Below are 21916 nucleotides of genomic sequence, written 5' to 3'. Positions count from 1 at the left end.
GTACACATTAATTTGGTCTAATACTGAAGTATTTATTGTGAACATAAACAATAACATTATTATAACAAATAACAATATAATAACATTATTAAATTATTTGTTGGTTGTCATCTAATTCATAGAGAATAATTTGATAAAAAGAATCCATATGAAACCTTTTACATTTTAATTTTTTTTTTAAGTTAAATAAAAATAACTATTCTACTGATGTAACCGCCTTCTACCTACTTTCATGTAACTGTTTACTTATATTTGATATTTATTATGACAGTTAAATCATTTTAAAGAACAAGGCATTATATATAATACTATTAATACTACATGATATTATTGTATAATCATTACCTCAATTTTTAGTTTTGTATTCTGTTTAACAATATATTTTATATAGCATGGTATAATGTACATTATTAATATACTGATTAACGTAATTAATAAAAAAATAACTTTAAGAAGGCCTAATAGTTAAGGTAAAAGTATACAATAGATAAATTAAGTCTTAAACTACTCAAGATCAGGTAAAGATTACAGAGCTATTAATTAAATGCAAGAAAATCGTGGATAATCTAAATATCATAGTCATTTATCACTTGATATGGTATAAATAAAACTAATTGCTAAATAGTTAAGTATCCAATATCATTGAAATTAAGAACCTATATGTATATTTTATTCAGTTGTGTATTTGTAGTTGTGTGTGTATCAAGGGGAGTAATCAAGAGGCTGCCTCTGAGTTTTTTATGACTTGGTGTAACCACTGTACCCTGGTAGGTAATAGCCCATAGCTCATAGGATATAATTTAGTATTAACTTAAACAGTTAATTACAAATATTTCAGTTATTGGAGCTGCAAGGTGTGAGAAACATTAAATCACAAAACAATTAATTAGAATAAACTATCCTCTGAAAACTTTATCATGCAACTATAGAATAATATAATATAAATTCTAGAATGCAAATATGCAATATCTTACTAGTCTTAATTATTTATATTAACTAAGCGTACTTAAAAATTATCTATTTGAATAAATTAATGAATCAACGAATATTGTTTGAGTTATAAAAATATAATAAATATTTGAACTTGGCGGCCAGAGATATTATAATTTGTTGTTTATTCCAAGCCGAATAGATATGACACATTTCTTCCATGATACTGATATAAACCGTTTTTTTTCTAGTGATATAAACCGTTTTTATTTACTGTCTGGTGTTGATACCACTACACTGGATCACCGTATGCTGATATCTCGAATGCCGCCGTCTCGCGTAATTTGAAAACTAGTCATGGTCGGCTCATTTAACTGGCCCCCTCCACTATCGCAATATATGCATCAATATTATTATCATTTAAAACCTTATCAACTGTTAACAATCTGTGTTTAGTAGATTGATAATAATTTAGGAATACTTATTAATAATCATATTATACTGACATATTGTAAATTTGTAAATATATTTTTAATATGTATTGTATAAACCTTTTTATTAATATTATTATTATATTGTTATTTAATTTTTTTATTATTCACTGCATTAAAACTTAATATAGGTAAACATAAAAAACAATAAATATTTAAACATATATATATAATTTTTATTAAAAACATTCACATAACAATTTCAAAATACATAAATTTACATTAAAATTACAATGTATATAATTAAATAAAAAGAAATATAGGTAAGCATAATAAAACAATTTAAATTTATATTTTTAAAATTCATAAAATCATTACAATTAACAAAATTAAAAAATTATAATAAAAATATTAAGTGTACATACATTCTCATTACTGCAATAATCTAAAAAAGAAAACAAAATAATACAGTATATTAGTACATATTATATTATATTGAGTGTACAATTAAATAAATAAAAAATATTTTAAAAACTTGCCCATGTTAAAAAAAAGCGTCAAAACAATAAAATATTAATATTAAAATTAATTAAATATACATTTTAATGTGTCAAATAAGTATTCCTAAATTATTATTAATCTACTAAACACAGATTGTTAACAGTTGATAAGGTTTTAAATGATAATAATATTGATGCATATATTGCGATAGTGGAGGGGGCCAGTTAAATGAGCCGACCATGACACGTTTTCAAATTACGTCGCAGTCTCTATATAATCAGCCGCACGGTCGTATCATTTGTTGTTATTATTGTATTTTCATTATTATTATTATGTTATTTATGTTATTATAACTGTAAGTACATGTATACGCGTGTAGGAATTTAATATATTACTGCTGTTTACTTATATTTATTATTTCTAATAAATTCCAGATACGTGTCTATATCATTTTACAAGCTTTCTTTCAATATTCTGTAACATATTAATAAGTTTATTAACCAACGCAAGTCGTCAGATTAACCGCCCCACGGTAGAAGTTTGGGGGCGCATCAATGTGTGTATATGGTATATAAAATATCTTATTAGACCGTGCATTACTGTTTCATGGAAATCCTATTATGGATTGTGTTATTATTATTATCAACTGGAAATCACAATAATTGACTAATTGACATTGTTTTTTGCTTTTCACGACCTACTCTTGTAGTCTTGACGTGCGTGAAGTTGGCCCTTCAACTATGCTCAAACATTTTGAAAATTATTAGCAAGAGTTTGCAAGTAAGTTATTCGGCCAGGGCGAGCTTTCAAAGTTTTGTGCCCAGCCCTTCAAAGTCAACCCAGAAACTCCAAACCGATTTTAAAACATTTCCAACAGTTAGCAAGAGTTTGCAAGTCCATTCTCAGAGTTTGCAAGTAAGTTATTCGGCCAGGGCGAGCTTTTAATGTTTTATGCCAAGCCCTTCAAAGTCAACCCAGAAACTCCAAACCGATTTTAAAACATTTCCTACGGTTATCAAGAGTTTGCAAGTAAGGTCTTCCGCTAGGGAAAACTCTCAACGTTTTGTACCCAGCCCAGCCCTTCAAAGTCGATGATGCTATAATTTTGCAAATAATTTGCATGAATTTGCAAGTTAACAATAATGAAGTTATAATTGATGGAGCTGAAGATGGGCTTACTTAACACATCCCTCATCTATTATTTCATTACTAATTTGTATAGTTTTACAGTTATACTTAACGCTCATTAGCTTACTTTTAAAATAATTGTTGTACTATATAAATCATTTTAGAATTGTGGGTTGTTTTAAAGGAATTGAATTATATTTTGGCAATAGAAAAAATTAGTTTTCTTTAATTCAACAATATTTTATGATAGCAATATGATGTATAACAGTCAAACTGGTTAATATTAAGAGATCTTCATGCTACTCACTGAAGGGTGGGCGATTTTCTAATTTTTTTGATAATCCCCTAACCTTTTTAGAAATCATTTGTATGCTGCTGCTACTGACCTAATGCTTCTACAGTGCCTCTTATTTTGTATAACACATCAACATCCCACACTGCATGTATATATTTATTTAAAATTGAAAAAATATTTGAAAATAAATATCAATTATTAATAAATATTTAATTTTCGTTGATGATAAGTTATTAAATATTTATTAATGACTATAAAATATTATTTGAACCGTTTCGGTAACTTTTCATAAATATTCAAAACTAATATTTTATAGTAATTATTTTAATGTTTAATATGTATTATATACATTTAATTTAATCAAACATATATGTATGGGTGATTGATTAAGCGTAAAACACTCATTATCTCAAAAAGTATGCACTTTTTCAAATTTTTTTTTTTCAAAATTTTAGATTTACGCTGTTCTAGAATTATATAACTATTTAATATTTTTCACCCTTATATTTATTAGGTAAACCACCATCAACTTTTGATTTTCAAATGGCAACCTATACTGAAAATTTCATAATTTAGTAAGGCTTTTTTCTTATGAATTATCACGTTTAAATTTTCATTTTTCGTTTATCCGTTGACGAGATACAACTCCTCAAAGTTGGGGTGTTTTGGGAGGTGTTTGTGTGTAAATTCGTTATACCTAGTCAGCACTGCAGACTGCAGTTATTAGGATTTTTGTGCTCCAGCGTAAAAAATAATAAACTATTCAAATCAATTCAGTAAGTACGATAGTTAAGCCTAAGTTGTGCCCCAAAATACCCCATCATGTTGCACAAGTTCTCCCCCATGCTAATAGTACGACTGGTCATGATATTATTGATATACTTATCGCTTATATATATATTATATTATATACTTATTATATACTTAAAGACCAGAAGTTACAAGTAATAAATTCGATACCGAAGATATGGTGATAATTGATTATCAGTGTATATACTTCCGACAATAACATTTATTGTTATACATACATATTATAAGTAATTGGATGTTTGGACTATCACGTCTTGTCACATCTAATCCCATGAGAGGATCAAGAGCAAAATTCAGCGACCAATCAGAAAGTAAGGATTATTATCATATTATTATTATCATATAATCATATCATATTATACATTACCCGCTCATTTTTAAAAATAAATATTTAAAAACAAAGTAAGTAAAAACAAGTAAGGATTATTACCATATATTCATATAATAATTAAGGAATATACTATTTACTCAAATACTTTACCATACTGGACTACAGTGTAATTTAAACTGAGAATAAAATATAATAATAATAAAATAATAATATTAATATGTATGGTCATTTGAATTATGGATGTCTAATATTTTTCGTTCAGCATAGAGCATTCCAATAAAAAAAATTGATAAACAGCTTCGACTTATAACAAAAAAAAATAATTATATATCTCAACTTCAAAGTATTACCACTGAACGTGAAAAAATTGAAATTAAACAAAGTTTTAAAAATACTCCAGCAGTAGGAGCTGAACGAAAAATATTACACATCCATAATTCAAATTACCATACATATTAATTATTATATTATTATTATAATATTTTATTCTCAGTTTAAATTACACTGAAGTCATTTAATATATTTCTATTTAATATACCAATAATAACATTAATTATAAGAAAGCGCATATTACATACATTATACCTATTTAGCATAATCATTAGACTCCACAGAGAATTGTGAATTATGATTACCTGTCAATGTATCTTAGATACTATATTAACACTACCTACCTAGACAATTAAACAGCAGCTTAATTAAATAATGGTTTTCACACTATACAGTATACATTATTAGTAGGTATTAGGTATAATATAAAATCTCCATTAACCATTATCAATATTATAATAAAAGAGAGAACTTTTATTTAAAAGATTTATTGTTTAATATATCTTCTAATGATTTTAAATAAAGAATTGATTCGTTCGTATCCCTTAGTGGTATATACATTTTTAAATGTTCTGCAATTAATAGATACTTGCAATATTTAAATATAAGACCAACATCATTAATGAATAATAAAAATAAAAGGTGATATAATCATGACTCTAAAAGATCTATTCGATAAATAAGATATTATTACTACTAAAATGATAAGGATAAAAAATATTTAATAATATAATTTTTTAATAAAAACGTTGGTTTTTTAACAACTTGAAACTATGTAAAATAATATTTTCAAAAACATTAGTAATTTTTGAAATAATGAGTGTTCAATGATAAAAGAATCACCCGGTATATTGCACGTAAGTGAAGACATAGGCGACATTATTTTTTTAAATTGTGCTTAGGCGACACTTAAATTGATTTTAAGTAATACTTATAATATAAGTGTACATAAGTGTTATAATAATTGTACATAGGGTGTATGTTACATTGTTACGGCCGTCACTTCTACGTTTTTTTTAGTTTACTCGCGACACACGTATTTATACGTTTAGCGTTTCTAATAAAAATTTAATTTTTTTGAACGTCGAATTTTATAATGTTTTTGTTGTTAATTAGGCAGACTATTTTCACTCTAGATATTCTAATTTCTTAAATTTTTCTTAGATTACATATTAAAAAATTAAATATTTTTATTATAACAGAAACAAAATGAAGCGAATAAGTCAGCCATCGGTTTTAAATTATTTTGAGAAGAAAAAAAAATCTGAAAGTGGAACCACCCTCGTGTCTGACCCAACTGATCATGAAGCTTCAATTTCTTCTGAAAAAGTTTCTTCCGTTGAAGGATAACATGAACTATTATTTGAAAATGATGTAGGAATCTATTTAGGAAATCCACCGACTGCCCAGTAAACATTTTTACGTATATTATCCGTTAAATATACGTTTATAATTTATGAATCAACGTATAATACTCCTAGATTTTTAGTTCATAAATGGTATAATTATGGGATAATTTTGTGTCAAAAGATAACTATTAAACGAATATTCTACGTTTAGTATCCGTTTATTGTGCATGTATAATCGATGTATATTATGCGTAAGTATTAAGTCGTTTTTTGGGATATTTTGCGTGTAAGTTTAATATACATTAAGCATATACAATAGATATTTTTCGTATAGATTTAGTAGATATTTCGAGTACACAATAGATATTTTTCGTGTAAGGTTAGTATATAATTAGAGTATGCGGTGGATATTTTTTGTGTAAAGTTTGTATATTTTTGAAGAATAGAATGGATATTTTTCGTATAAATTTCGCGTACAAAATAGATATTTTTTGTGTAAGGTTAGTATATATTTAGAGTATGCAGAGGATATTTTTTGTATAAAGTTCGTATATTTTTGAAGAATAGAATGAATATTTTTCGTATAAATGTAGTATATATTTCGAGTACACAATAGATATTTTTCGCGTAAGGTTAGTATATATTTAGAGTATGCAGTGGATATTTTTTGTGTAAATATCGTATATTTTTGAAGAATAGAATGAATATTTTTCGTATAAATGTAGTATATATTTCGAGTACACAATAGATATTTTTCGCGTAAGGTTAGTATATATTTAGAGTATGCAGTGGATATTTTTTGTGTAAATATCATATATTTTTGAAGAATAGAATGAATATTTTTCGTATAAATGTAGTATATATTTCGAGTACACGATAGATATTTTTTGTGTAAGATTAGTATATATTTGAGTATGCAGTGGATATTTTTTTGTGTAAAGATCAAATATTTTTTAAGAAAAGAATGGATATTTTTTGTATAAATTTACGATTAATATTATTTGTATACATGCAGTACCTATATTGAATAAATATTTTATGTGTAAGCTTTGTATATTAGATTTAAAGGAGGATTGATATTTTGCATACTAACTTAGTACCTATGTTAAATTAATATTATTTAGTTCATTTAAAAACCTGTCAACAGAATATTTTAAATATTTATTTGGACTCTTCAAAGAGATACAATCTTATAACTAATGTTAATTGATCAATTTATTTGTGCATAATCTGCCTATAGATTTCTAACAATACTGGGTGTTTTGTTGATTTTAAGAAACAATAAACATTTCATATTTAATATTTATAAGCAATTTTTTTTTAATTTATAGTGCAATATTAACTAGCTAAAAATTAAATGAGATAGACATTTATACTGTTACAATATTTAATTTATTATAATATTAAATAGATAGATATATATATATATATATCATTTTCTTTTAGGGGCTTGTTTCAGCCAATCACTGATATAACTTTTTATTGATAATATGGACTCATCGGGAAACATATCTTTAACGGCTTCTGTAAAAACAAAATAAAATCATTTGTTAATCATATTAGTTTTAAAATAAATAGCACTCATTTTGAACATCAATAATATTATAACAATTTTATCAAGTTGTTGGCTACCTATATTGAACTATCATCACAACGTTTCCTCCATACTCTGCGTGCACAAAGAAAAATGGGAAAACTTACAGGGAATAGAGTATATAACATTATAGCAATGTTTTTCAATTTTACTAAAAATATATTAATAATAAAATAAATGGTATATTTAATATTGAATGTAAACTAGAATTTGATTTTTTTTTTCATTTACCTACCAATTAAAATTTTAGAAATTTCTAGACGACCAAAAGCCAATTTATCTCCTCTTCTTCCCTCCATATTGATTTTTTCTGCTATTCTATTGTCTACAGTTAACTTCATCATAAGGTACGTAGTACGCTTAGCATCGAATGATTTTCCATGTCTACGTAACATATACCCCTATACAAAAAAGTAGACACTTATAGTTCACTGACATTTTCTTAAATAAATAATGACTCAACTAATATTTTTTTTTGTTCTGCATCCTCCTCGAGCTTGTTCAATTCTTCCAAATCTGCGACGGGTACTTTGAGTAGTGACAAATCATATGAATTTGAACTTGTGGTTGTTGATTGATGAATTCTTATTTTATCTACTATTTCCATAAGTGTTTCTTGATTTTTATTGACATCAACTTTAATAATATCTATCCCTTTCTGTATATTTGACATATTTCTAGAAACTTAATTAAAAATATGATGTCAGGTAAGTTTTAAATATTTTTATATTACATTTTTGTGGATATGAAAATGTATAATGAAATAATTACCATTCATAAGAACATGGCCTAAGTGCTGAATACTGTTCATTACATCTGATATAGTAATAATTTGTGAATTTTCGATACCACCAACTTTATTAGCACCACCATCTGCATTACTTATAATTGAGTCGTTATAATTGAGTTTTGTGTTAGCTTTAAAAATAATATTACAAATTAAATCATTTAAGACAGTATTACAGTAATTTATCAGCTCAATAATTATTAATTCAACTTACATATTTCATCTGTGTCAAAATCGATCTGGGTTAACTGGATTTTATTTTCTGACATCATACCAGTAGAAATAATAAAGTGGTTTTCATTCATATTAAACATACCTAAACACAATATAATGTAATAATATTATTTATACACTATTAATTTGTGATAAAAAGACATCTAGTAAAATAATACTAGATTACTTATATTGTTTTACCATTCCTACATCAAAGAATGAGTGAATTCAATTTAAAAATCATAATTAACATTAGTAAAATTAGTACATTATCAAGACTAACTTAAAATAACTCGGCAATATGTAACAGGTAATGCACATTAGCACAAATTATTTCCATATAAAATATACAATATAATATATGACAATAAAAATTACTTTTAGGCACCGGAGCAACATTTAATTGTAACATTTTATTTGAAAATAAGGATTGACTTGTATTACTGTCTTCTGAGCTAGACCGGGTTTGCACTACAATTCATCACAAAAAAATTAATTAATACAAATATGAGTAAATTAAAAGTAAAATGTAATGTTGAAAATTAACCCACTCAAAATACGTCCTTTTTGTTTTAAGTTCTTTGTTAAATTACTTTCATCTATAACAATCAAAGAATCATCAAAGTGTTTTTTTTAAAATCTTTTTCTTGGCTGTTGTGTTATATCTTCTAGTTCTGTGGTGCTGGTATCACAAAATGAAGTCAATTTTTTTTTCCCTTCTGAATATGATTCTACAATAAACATATTACACATTATAATAAAATATATTCAATAGTCTATATATTTCTATAACATACGGAAAAACTTTTTAGGAACACAGAAATGTATTTTCCACAAACTGGAAGGTTGCTTTTGTGATGCAGACAATTTTGATACATTACCATGCATGGGCCAATGACATTTAAATTGTTTTTCAGATTGATCTGCATTGATCCAGCTGCAAGGTACTAGTTCGACCGATTGCTCATCAATAAACTCAACTATGACAAACTTATTTTTTTTTAAATTTTCTATTGTAGCCAAATATTTGCCTTCAATACAAGAATCTGTAAATTATACAAATTAATTAATTAATAAGAATCTGAATTTAAAATAGATTAATAACTATTTTACCAGCTATGTTCAATAGTTTGCCACTTCTTTTTGTCCAATTTCTGTCTACGATAGCATAATTATTAGCTTCTTTTACTGCTTCAACTAGTGGCCAGTAAAATGTATAATTGTTACCTATAAATGGGGTGTTGTTCTCATTATCACATTTCAACCATGTTATTGGAATACAAATTATGTTGTTCTCCGAGGCTAAAACAACAGCATATATTTGAGGATTCATTCTAAAACCAATAAAATAAATTATATTAATTTCTAAATTTTAACATTTGTTTAAAAATATGTCAACCTTTTTAATCAGCAATATGAAGAAATGAACACACATAGTAACTAGATGTAATATTTAAATCTTCTGCTTTGGGAAAATAACAAGCTTTAAACTGAATACTATTGAGATCATACAATTCTAGTTCACTTAAGATATTACTGCACTCCATCATCCCAACAGCAGTTGAAGGACATGGAATTTCATAAATAGGGATTACATATTCAAATCGTAAACAAACTAGAAATACTTGACCATTTATAGACAATATGTTTTTAACAATACAAACTTTTCCATCATTCACAACTACACAGTCATCTTTTTTTTTACTTCGACGTTTTGAATTGGAAACTCTTAAGGTAAATTTTTTAGTCATTAAAATAGAATATTGAATGACTGATCCACTAGGCAAATTATTTGGAAGTGGTCCAAAATAATGGTGACCGTCGAAAGCCGGATAATTAATTAAAGATGAATTAACGTCAGAACTCTTGCAGTGCCATTCTTCACTGATACGATTATATAGCTGAACTAATGGAAATCGTCCAGGTTTCACTATCTTTTTCAAATGTTGGAGGTAATTTTCATACGGAAATGATGAGAATTGATCAACAACTCCATATTTCTTAGCATCATTTGCTAAATGAATAACTGAATGTACATTATACGATGCATTACCTCTTCCATAAATAATACAAAATGTTTTTAAAAAATGTTTCAGTAGATCACTTGCAAAATCATTTTGATCATGAACTGTATTAGGACATGCTAAAATTCGCATAGCTATGTTTAAAAACAAAAAATTGTTGTAGACAGGTGTACTCAAAATATTTTTAAAAATAAAAGGTCCTGTATAAAAAAGAATTTGTCGGAGTTCAGTTGCTTTGAATGTGTTAAAATTATTAAGATCAACAGGAACCCGAGCAAAATCAGAGGATAGCCATTTGGCAACAACTTTCATTCGACTATTAATAGAGAATATTTGATCTCTAGATAAGCGAACAGAACCACAGGAACCCAAACTTCGTGAACCCTTAACAAGACAATTTATTATTTTCTTCATAATACCGAGGCAACACAAGTGCATATAATCTAATGGAGTACATGACACTGGTCCAAAGTTTGGTATGTTTTGTAATGGAGACTCTCCTATGTGATGTTCTTCGTTTGAATGTTGAATAAATGAATTGTCAGTGCGCAATGGTGCAGTCCAATCAGGAAAACATACACTATTGTTTAAATGAATGCCTTCTACTTCACATTTTTCACATGCATAATAACCAGTATGACCCTTAATTTGTTTTACAAATGCTCGAGCCGGGGCATCAGCAATTATTCCTTTTAGAGTAATAGATACTGTTGTATGTCCAATTGTAATACCATTCCGTAATAGATCATTAAGTTCTTCAATGAAAAGATTAAGATACTCAAAAACATTACTTGGTTTTTTAGTACCAAAATAAGCTCCAATAATAAAAGGCTTAACACATTGTTGTATACAAACACCACACAATATTGGCCAGAATGATTGACCTCTTTTATCAATTGGTAAACCGTCTATATTGAACCATAATTCAAGTACTGATTGTTGACGCATATAATAATTCACACTATGCAAATATTTTAATCCTTTACAAATTCCAAAATGAATGTACTCTCCTCCTGCTATTTGATCAATATTCACTTTACCAGATAAAGGAGTATAAAGAAGTGTTCTATAATCTGAAGGAAGATCTTGTAAGGATGCAATATCCTTAACAGATTTAAGTAATTTTAATAAAACAGAAGTTTTACTTCTTGAAAGTCTTGATGAAATAATAAAAGATGCCAATTTTGATTGAAATGTAGAATTATTGGAGCCATGAGCAAAAACGTTTAATTCAGTGAAAGATTGATTTTCAACATTGTTATTAAATTCAGTGAAAGATTGATTTTCAACATTGTTATTACCTTCAGTAGAGCTCAAACTACTGAGAAACACAGTTTTAGGTGAATTTTGAACCACTAAAGTATCAACACTAGACAATGAGACTGGAACATGTACACTTTGTTTTTCTCGCCGCCTTTTAGAACTCTTGGTCAAACTATAACTGGGTTTATACGCATGTTTTGGCATGTTTTTAGCATTTACCCAAGGTTAGTCTAGAATTTACAAAAAATTAAATTAAATACTATTGAATGCCAAGATAATGGTGCTTTTTTATTTGTTTTATGGTGTTTGAAAATACAATGATGTTTTCTCTCATCATTAATATTGATGTAAAAATAAAAAGGTAGGTATTGGTAATATATTTTTTTCTGTATAGGCAAATAGTTTAAATATTTTAATTATCCTAAAATATCTATGAATACCTAATTTGTTTTAATTTCTTTAGGGTACTTAACTAATTATTGATAAAAAATTCTCTTATAACAATTTAGGTATACAGCATAATTAAATAAACAAATACTAGGTAAATAAGTTTTTAATTTAAGCGACACTAATGTATAACCAATTGGTTCATATGTCATATCAATTACTACATTTATGCATGTACATTATCAAATTGCATAGTTTAATTTAATTAAAATCTCCAGTTGTTTTTTCCCTAACAAAAATTTAATTACTGTACCTACCTACTAAGTGTTTATTAAAAAAGTGTATTATATAATTTTTAATATACATAATATTAGGTAAACGTTTGAAATATTTTAACCATTTATATTTACTTAAACAAAGACCTAACCTGACCATAGGTTACTATGTTATTCCCCCTAACCTAGGGGGAATGCCAGGTATGCAGCTGCATACCCTAAACACAGAGCCTTGTTTCCAGACGTACCAAAGATAAATAAAAATCAATACTAACAATATTTGGTTTTAAAACATGAAACTATAACAAAACAAATTTAAGTCAACTTGGTCGCTAAAATGCTTCACATTTGGTGTCTATGGTTAAAATATTTTGATAAACATAGTATTTTTGAATAATTTAGTAGCATACTAAATAAGTTTGAAGTGATATCAGTCACAAGTGACGTGAGCAATCATTTTCTAAATTAACTTTAGTGAAATCTAAACTATGAAGTGCCTCCTATGCTTCAAGGAAGATTAAATAACTTAATTTTTTTAACTGCTATGAAAGTAAACCCCAAAGACATCATTGATCATTTCAAAAACTCTACCCAATGGTGTTATGATCAATAATATAATTTTTGTTTAATTTATTTTTTTGTTTATTATTTATGTGACTATGTTTTTGTTTATTTATACAAGTTATAAAATATGGTTCTATGTATTGCTCAAACCATTTTAAGTTTTATTAATTTTTATTTAGTCATTCAATTTCAAAAATTACATATTTAATTAAATATAGTCAGACATTTCAATATTTGTGTATATTTTTTCACCAGAATTTTACATGCTTAAAATAACTTTCAGGGGGTGCCAGTGGCAACTTTCTCCATACCCTGAAAAAAAGGGCTGCGCACGCCTATGCACCTAACCATGAGTAGTACTGTGGAGTGTGGACTTAAACCTAGCTATCATCATTGGCGCAAATAGGTGGGGGCTTGGAGGGACTTAGTCACCCTGTTCAAAAGTCGGTAATTAGTACTGAGCATATATAATTCTTAGAAAATATTTAAGGAGGAACTTTAGTCCCCCCAAAATAATTTGTCTATTTGCACCTATGGCTATCATTACAATAATAAACATTTAAACATTATTAATTAAAAGCACAATAAATAGCTGGTATTATAGGTACAATAAATTTATATTATTACCTATATTAATATTTTTTTTCATAATTTTCATAAATTATTTTACTGATTATTAATCTAAAATCATATTTGATAAATCCTTTTGTACCTACGACTTCGCTGGTATGATTACCTGGACACATACTATTCATTAATTTCGATATTAATCGAAACTATACAAATATAGGTACCTAATATATTATTTTAATAGTAATTATTCCGAAAATGTATAAACAATAAAATAACGCCGAAATATATATTAGGTATACACCGAGGTATACACTATACACTAAAAGATTATATGTGCAATTAAAATCGTAAAATAAGCCATTTAGATAACAAATACATATTGCCATATTGGCTAAATGTTGAATATCAATGATTATTGTGGATATGTATCTACGGTTTATTATTTGAAAAAAATATTATGTTAGCGACATCGCAATTCGCGTGTACGCAATACTATGTAAAACTATAATGCACTGTAACTAGGTACCTATAATATTACAGTTTATAAAAGTTTTTACCTTATTTGAGTCGGTATTTTCGTTGACTGGATACGTAAACAATAGTCACTATAAATGTAGTCTGTAGACGTAAAACTGTGAACAGTGGATGCATAGACGTGAAGATGACAGATGTGTACAAATCGCAATGGAAAATGGAAATGTCGGTGTGTTTCTCCGTGTCGGGTGCATGTAAGATGTGTAAACGGCCAATGACTATAATTACGGTTTAGTCTGTACTTGGTATAGCGATCGGCGGTGGTGGGAACGCCGATTCACAGATAACAAAGTTTCTATCACGTAAGCGCGTTTAAAAATTATATTGATTATTAATGGAATTACCCAGTCGTTTCAGGCATCCGTGTTTTGGCTATTATATATTTAGCTATAGGTTGGTTGTGGCTTTGAACAGTTTATACACCACGGCAGTAATTACTCAATTATAATACAATTAATACTACTCAATTAATTGACGATTCCGTCACTCGGTTAAACAAATTTGTTGTTAATTTATTTTAAACTTAAGAGGATGTCAGCGCACTATTCGTTTTCTCTCTCTGGCCCATGCGCAACATAGACATAACGCGCTTACGCAAAATCATTTTTTCTATGCGTTTAAGTAGTCTTAGAGTAAAGTCACCTATTATAAAAAAGATATAGAGAATAATATTTTTGAAGGAATGACATATTGATTTTATATTTTATTATTATTTGACTTAGTATTCCACTTTCAAAATAAATAAATAAATGTTGTAAATTTAAATGATGTTTAAATTGATTTGAGACAATATTTAGACAAATCGATATGTCATTCCCTCAAAAGTATTATTAACTATCTTTTTTGTAATAGGTGACTCTAATCTAAGATTACTAAGATAACTAAGATTACTTAAACGCAAAGAAAAAGTGATTTTTCGTAAATGCGTTTTGTCTATATGTTGCGCGTGGGCCAGAGAAAGAAAACTAATAGTGCGCTGACATCCTCTTAAAAAATACAAATCTATACTCCGTTTCAACTTTCAGCAAGAAATAAAGAATATATTAATCTTTTTTCTATATAGAAAAATATAAATAATAATATATCATATGATATACCGTTTTCGCGACTGGTTACGTCGGCGGCGCGCATCCTCCACCAAGAACCCCGCACGGTTCGCGACGTTCGCGCTACCACCGTCAGCATATACAGCCGGTTCCAATTAGTACAATATACGTGTTTATACTCTCGCGCTAACCGTTGTTTACAAATAAACTATAAAGTTATTTGAAATCGGTGTATGCTCATCGGACAGTTTTGATCGGTGACCGTCAGATGCGCGAAAGTGGTATATTATTCTCTTTTGAAACAGAGTATATAAATATATAATTATAGATAGAATTAGCTGGTAGGTAATCCTGGTATATTTGCCCTCTGTAACTGTTAGCAAATTTTAATTGTTTTGTAAATAATCTTACGTATGATTCTAGAATTCTAAGCTTATGTGAAGCCTGTGAAGGGTGAATATTCAATTTTAAACTATTAATAAAGGTTAAATAAATTATAACAATTCGAATGGTTAACGAGAATATATTATCTTATATATCAGCCATAGTTAATAGACCCGATAAATACGTATAATGCATGGTAGTTGAAACTACCATGGTACCATATACATCAAGATTCAAGTGATTTAGTAATGTATAGTAAATGTATAACTGTATAAGTAACGGGACTAATAATTTTGGTGAGGACCTTTCGCCCAAAACAATTTCATATTTTTATTCAGATTTAGTAATTTTTTAAATATATATTTATTAAACTAATTAACTTACGTATAGTATATTTGTATATTGTAGTAAAAAATCACAATTAATTAATAAAACAGTACTTATTATATTTTTTTTTTTTTTTTTATTATTTTAAGCTTCGGCAACTATGGCCATTAGCTGTAGTGGTTTTGTTTGTGGGTTGTTTGTTGGGTTGTCGGTAGGGGGAGGAACACGTGTGTGTTGGGTTTGGCAGAATTTTCGATTGGGCACCCGTAGGTATCTGCCATGCCCGGGTGGGGGATGGCGGCAACTTATTATATTTGTTATCCAAAGATTATAAAATACGTTTTATAGATAATAATATAGAAAAAATACATAGTTTTCTAATTTGAATATACAATTTGTCGCCATATACGCAATAAAAAAAAAATTATAGGTATATCTTTTTAATATAAACAATGTTTAAAAAATTGTTTTCTGGATTTTGACTCCTCACATTGTCTTATAAGTGTATTATAACATGTAATGAAATATTTATTGTAAAGTCACACTCTTTAGAAAGTATTGATATTGATGTCATTATGTCAATCTAATTGATTCATATATATATTTATTTAGCAAAGACCATTATAATTGTGTTCCGGGAATAAAGTATTTAAGTCTTTTTTCATATGATATAAATTTGAAATTCGTAATAAGGTTTTATTTATTTGATGATGCCATTTTTGTTTAAATATAAAAAATGAGTCGACACATTGTGGCCCCTTTCAACCTGAGGCTCGGGGCTATAGCCCCCCCCCCTTTATCTAGCCTCGACTTTACTTACAACGAAATTACATTTATCAATGCTAACCATCAACGTAAGTTCGACCCAATGTCCCAATGGCAGCTATCTTAACATAATTAGAGAGAAGATTTAGGTTTACTTAACAGTCAATATTTTGACAACAAAATTACCAACAAATATTTTACACAAAAAAAATGTATGTATATACGTATCGTCAACGTAAAATATACGATAATAGTTGCCTACATTTCAACGTAAGTTCAACCAACCAATAATAACCGTACGATCAACGTAGAATAAACGTAATTTTATCACGAAAAATGTACGAATATGTATATACGTTTCGTCAACGTAAAATATACGTTAATAGTTTCCTACATTTCAACGTAAGTTGAACCAACCAATAATAACCGTACGATCAACGTAGAATAAACGTAATTTTATCACGAAAAATGTACGAATATGTATATACGTTTCGTCAACGTAAAATATACGTTAATAGTTGCCTACATTTCAACGTAAGTTGAACCAACCAATAATAACCGTACGATCAACGTAGAATAAACGTAATTTTATCACGAAAAATGTACGAATATGTATATACGTTTCGTCAACGTAAAATATACGTTAATAGTTGCCTACATTTCAACGTAAGTTCAACCAACCAATAATAACCGTACGATCAACGTAGAATAAACGTAATTTTATCACGAAAAATGTACGAATATGTATATACGTTTCGTCAAAGTAAAATATACGTATTTCAACGTATATTATACCGTTATTATACGAATTATTTCTACGTATATACATACACCAAAGTTATCCTTATTATACACGTATATTATACGTGCTATGTTTACTGGGTGATAACGAAAAAAAGTTTAAAGTTTTTCAAAACCCGTAGATGCCACCTGCATCATATAAATTTCCTGTGAGTGATAAACGACGTCTTTATTTCCAACGCCACTGGATGGAACAATATTCTTGGTTCGTATTTTCAGATGTTGCCAAAGGTGCTCTTTGCAAAGGTTGCGTTTTATTTGGTCGTAATCATGGTGGTCGTGGTGGACAAGAACTACGGTCTTTAGTGGCCACCCCATTTATAAATTGGAAAAAAGCTAAACAAATATTTGACAGTCATAGTAAGGCAGACTATCATATGCTTTCAGTTGAAAAAGCTCAAGGGTTTATGACAGTTATGACAAGGAAAACTACTGATATTATAGCATCTATAAACTCAGAAAATAAAAAACAAGCCGATGAAAATAGGAAAAAATTGATCTCCATTGTTGAAACCGTAATCTTATGTGGTCGTCAACAAATAGCTATAAGGGGTAAAAATGAAACTGGCAAAATAGGTTTAACAGAACCCCCCTACAATGATGGCAACTTTCGGGCAATTTTGAGATTTCGTGCAAGATCGGGTGATCTTTTCCTAAATGAACATATTTTATCCCAAACATCCGACAGTCGATCAATGTTCACGTCACCAACTATACAAAACGAAATTATTGATCTATGTGGCAATTTTATTCAAGAAAATGTTGTCAATAGAATAAAAAATGCTGGGTTTCTTACCATTCTTGCTGATGAAACGCAAGATATATCAAGGTACGAACAATTAGCTTTGTGCATTCGGTATGTAGACAATTCTTCTTCAGATAGTGTATTTATCAGAGAAGATTTCTTAGAGTTTGTGCATGTAAAAGATGTGACAGCTTCAGCGTTGGCCACCACCATCATGCAATGTATAATAACTCTTGGATTAGATATGGAGATGTTAGTAGGCCAAGGATATGATGGCGCTGCTGTGATGAGTGGTCAATTTCGAGGAGTGCGCACAATAATCTCAGAAAAATACCCAAAAGCTCAGTTTGTCCATTGCTCAGCCCATACTTTAAATTTGGTCTTAGCAAACTCTTGTGAAATTCCGATGATCCGAAACTGTATTGGTACTATTAAGACTGTAATTAATTTTTTTAGACAATCCGCGTTGCGTGATGGTCTTCTTAAAGATGCAGCAGAGTCAGCTGGAGCTACTCACTCTAATCTGATTTCTCTTTGTGAAACCCGTTGGACTGAAAAACATTTGGCAGTAGAACGATTTGCAGAAATGTTTTCTGTAGTAATAGAAGCACTGCAAGCTCTACAAGATAGTCAAAGAGAATGTGCTTCACAAGCTTACCAATTAAAACAAGCAATAGAAAACTCACAGTTTGTAATATCGATGCTCATTTTGCGAAAAGTTTTCAGCTTCACATCAACCCTAAATAAAATTCTTCAAACTCAAAATATTGATTTGACCAAAGCGTGCAAATATGTAGATATCGTAAGAAAAACATTAGAAGACATACGAAATGATACTGAATTTTTACAAATTGTGGCAGATTCTAAAGAATTTTTAGGTATTGAGTCACTTACAGCACCTAGAATCACAAACAGACAAAAAGGACGAAGCAATAATCCTTCAGAGACAGCCGAAATATATTATAAAATAAATGTTTACTATCCATTTCTTGACCATGTGCTGAGCGAACTAGCAGCCAGATTTTCTAACCATCACGAAAAGATCGGAAACCTCCAGATCTTACTTCCAAAATTTATGAAAAATAAGAATGATGTTAAAAACAAATTGACAGAAATCCATAAAATGTACCTGGTAAATGAAAAACTTGAAAATCTGATATGTGAGCATCAATTATGGACCAAGAAGTGGGAAGAAATAAGTGATGATTTGAATGAGTTAAACGCAATTAAAACATTGGAAAAGTGTGATAAACAGTTTTTTCCTCTCATTTATAATCTTCTCAAAATTTTAGCCACTCTTCCTGTGTCTACTGCAAGTGCGGAACGTTCCTTTTCTACATTAAGCGCTTAAAAACGTATTTACGAAACACTATTGGTCAAGAGCGACTTACTGGACTAACTCTTCTAAATATTTATAGAGATATAGTTGTTGATCCTTTACTCATTGTGAACAAACTAACACAACGTAGAAAACGATTAAATTTAATTGTATAATGTTCAAAAAAATAATATTAAACGTATTTTATTAATATATGCCTATATTTTTGTATTTTGGTTTTTTTCACGTTAGCCTATTACTAATAATTTAAGTCGAAACCCCTCCAATTAATAATCTATACCTACACCCCTGACTTATATGGTTGTGCATACGAGTACCTAACAATATAATAAAGTTGCAGTGTATGCATATGAAATAATAAATAATAATTTACAAGATGTTATGAACAAGCGTCAAGCTGTACAAAGGAAATTAATAATATTTAATATATATAACAACACTAATAACATTCATAAACTTAATGATCAACCATCAACTTTTTATACTAATACTATAAATATACTAGTTAGTTCATATTTATTTAATCGTTGTCCACTCAATTTACAATTTTGAATAAACTATACTAACAAATTTAAATAAGATTTTAAACAGGTAAATTTTACATTACTTATGATAAATAAATTGGCTCTGAACTAATTTTATTCATGACCAATTGTCCCTCATTTTATAACAATTTTCAGTGACGCTGAACCCTATAATAAATATTCAACTAGCTATTTTAACTTAAATGGGTGATTGGTTAGTGCGTAAAAATAATGATTTATATTTTGTGCGTATTAGTGATCTTAATCCTGCCTCAAAAAAGATAAGTTTCTGTATTAATAATTGAGAAAAACTCGGCTTTTGGATGTCTTGGTTTGTATGAAGAGTACATGAAATGTGTAGTTATAATTCAAAATTACATAAAATTAAACATCAATATTTTGTTTTGTAGTAAGAGTAAATTATACTCCCCCCCCCTTACAAGTACAATATTAAGGCTGATATTTAGATATTGTTGACTTTTAAAATATTTTTCGCTTAACTAAATTTTAGGACTTCAGCGTCACTGTTAATATTATGAACCATTAAAATTTTTACTTTCATTTATAAGCCCAGGACTATGAAAAATCTATTCCAAAATGATGATACAGTTAAATCAAAATTGTCGTTTTGCAGTTTTGCAAAATATGAGTAAAGATATAACATGTATTCAAAAAATTGAAACCAACTTTCCAATAACCCCAGACTTAAAACAAATGTAAAATTTTTAAAATGCTGTTAATAATATTTTAACTCGAATTTAGTACAAATTACTATTTAATGACAACACCAATCATTGACAGAAAGAATTTATATTGAGCCATTACTTAGTGGTAATTTATATACATGTATATACATATTATATGTATGTATAATAATAATTAATCTCATACCTAATAACTATTTTTTTTTTTTTTTTTTTTTTTATTTGCTTTACGCAATTTACACAATATGTATGTGTGTTAAACACAACATACATTTATCTTTTAAGTTGTAATGATTGATGTTGTCACCTCACTTAAATTAATTATAAAATAACATACAAATTATAAAACATTAACACTAGCAAAATTTTTAGTTTTCAATAAATATCATTGGTTATGTGACGTTAGTTGTCCAAATAGATTTTTTTCCACTTCTTGCAATTATTAACTCGATTACACCTAAACAATTTATTTGTCATTATAATAATTAAATAATATTACAGTTAAACAAATTTATACTTACTTAATTTATTTTGTAGTCATATTTAAATCCAATACGTGAGACAATATTTATTTTTTTCACTGTTACCAAAATATTGGTATTTTTAAATGTAATTAGAAATAGCAGTATGAATATCATTTTAACATGGTGAATATTCCAACTTGTATGTGATAGTAAATTTAATTATGGTATATTCAAATTGCGATTTGAAATCATAATATATTATTATGTGTATATTATATATTATGTGTATGAAATACATTTAAACAACAATTGTAGATGTATAAATGATTAAACTGAAATCAAAATGTTTTAACTTAATGATATATGCATTGTATTATTTATTTAATTGTAGAAACTACTAACTAGTAAAACTTACCAACAAATTGTACATAATATTATTCATATTATGTACCTACTCATCAAGTATCCAATTTTCATGTGATTAGCCAATTTAGGTAA

The 21916-nt window shown here is 28.0% G+C and overlaps 2 protein-coding genes across 4 annotated transcripts; one reads left to right on the top strand and one right to left on the bottom strand.

Annotated features, from left to right (window-relative positions):
* Positions 1-7507: 7507 nt before the first annotated feature.
* LOC149063079 (uncharacterized) lies at positions 7508-14543 on the bottom strand. Of its 3 annotated transcripts, XM_089216963.1 has the most exons (7): positions 9251-9389; positions 9078-9170; positions 8701-8802; positions 8471-8617; positions 8163-8383; positions 7935-8100; positions 7508-7629 (listed from the first exon to the last, which is right to left on the bottom strand). In XM_089216963.1, coding segments are annotated over exons 1-7 (822 nt in total). In that variant the 5' UTR covers positions 9252-9389; the 3' UTR covers positions 7508-7537. The 3 variants fall into 3 exon arrangements, with proteins under 3 accessions (XP_089073089.1, XP_089073090.1, XP_089073091.1); XM_089216964.1 differs by lacking the exons at positions 9078-9170; positions 9251-9389 and adding an exon at positions 14343-14543; XM_089216965.1 differs by lacking the exon at positions 7935-8100 and having other exon boundaries at positions 7521-7629.
* Positions 14544-17764: 3221 nt separating this feature from the next.
* LOC107164531 (52 kDa repressor of the inhibitor of the protein kinase-like) lies at positions 17765-19738 on the top strand. The gene has a single exon (XM_089215502.1). It carries the CDS (start codon positions 17765-17767, stop codon positions 19736-19738), a length of 1974 nt encoding a protein of 657 aa, XP_089071628.1.
* Positions 19739-21916: the final 2178 nt, after the last annotated feature.

This window comes from Diuraphis noxia, unplaced genomic scaffold (genome assembly GCF_037042655.1).
Source record: "Diuraphis noxia isolate RWA-SAM2 unplaced genomic scaffold, SU_Dnox_SAM2 contig0001, whole genome shotgun sequence".
NCBI classification, from domain to species: Eukaryota; Metazoa; Arthropoda; class Insecta; order Hemiptera; family Aphididae; genus Diuraphis; species Diuraphis noxia.
This window is presented reverse-complemented; position numbering and strand designations above follow the sequence as displayed.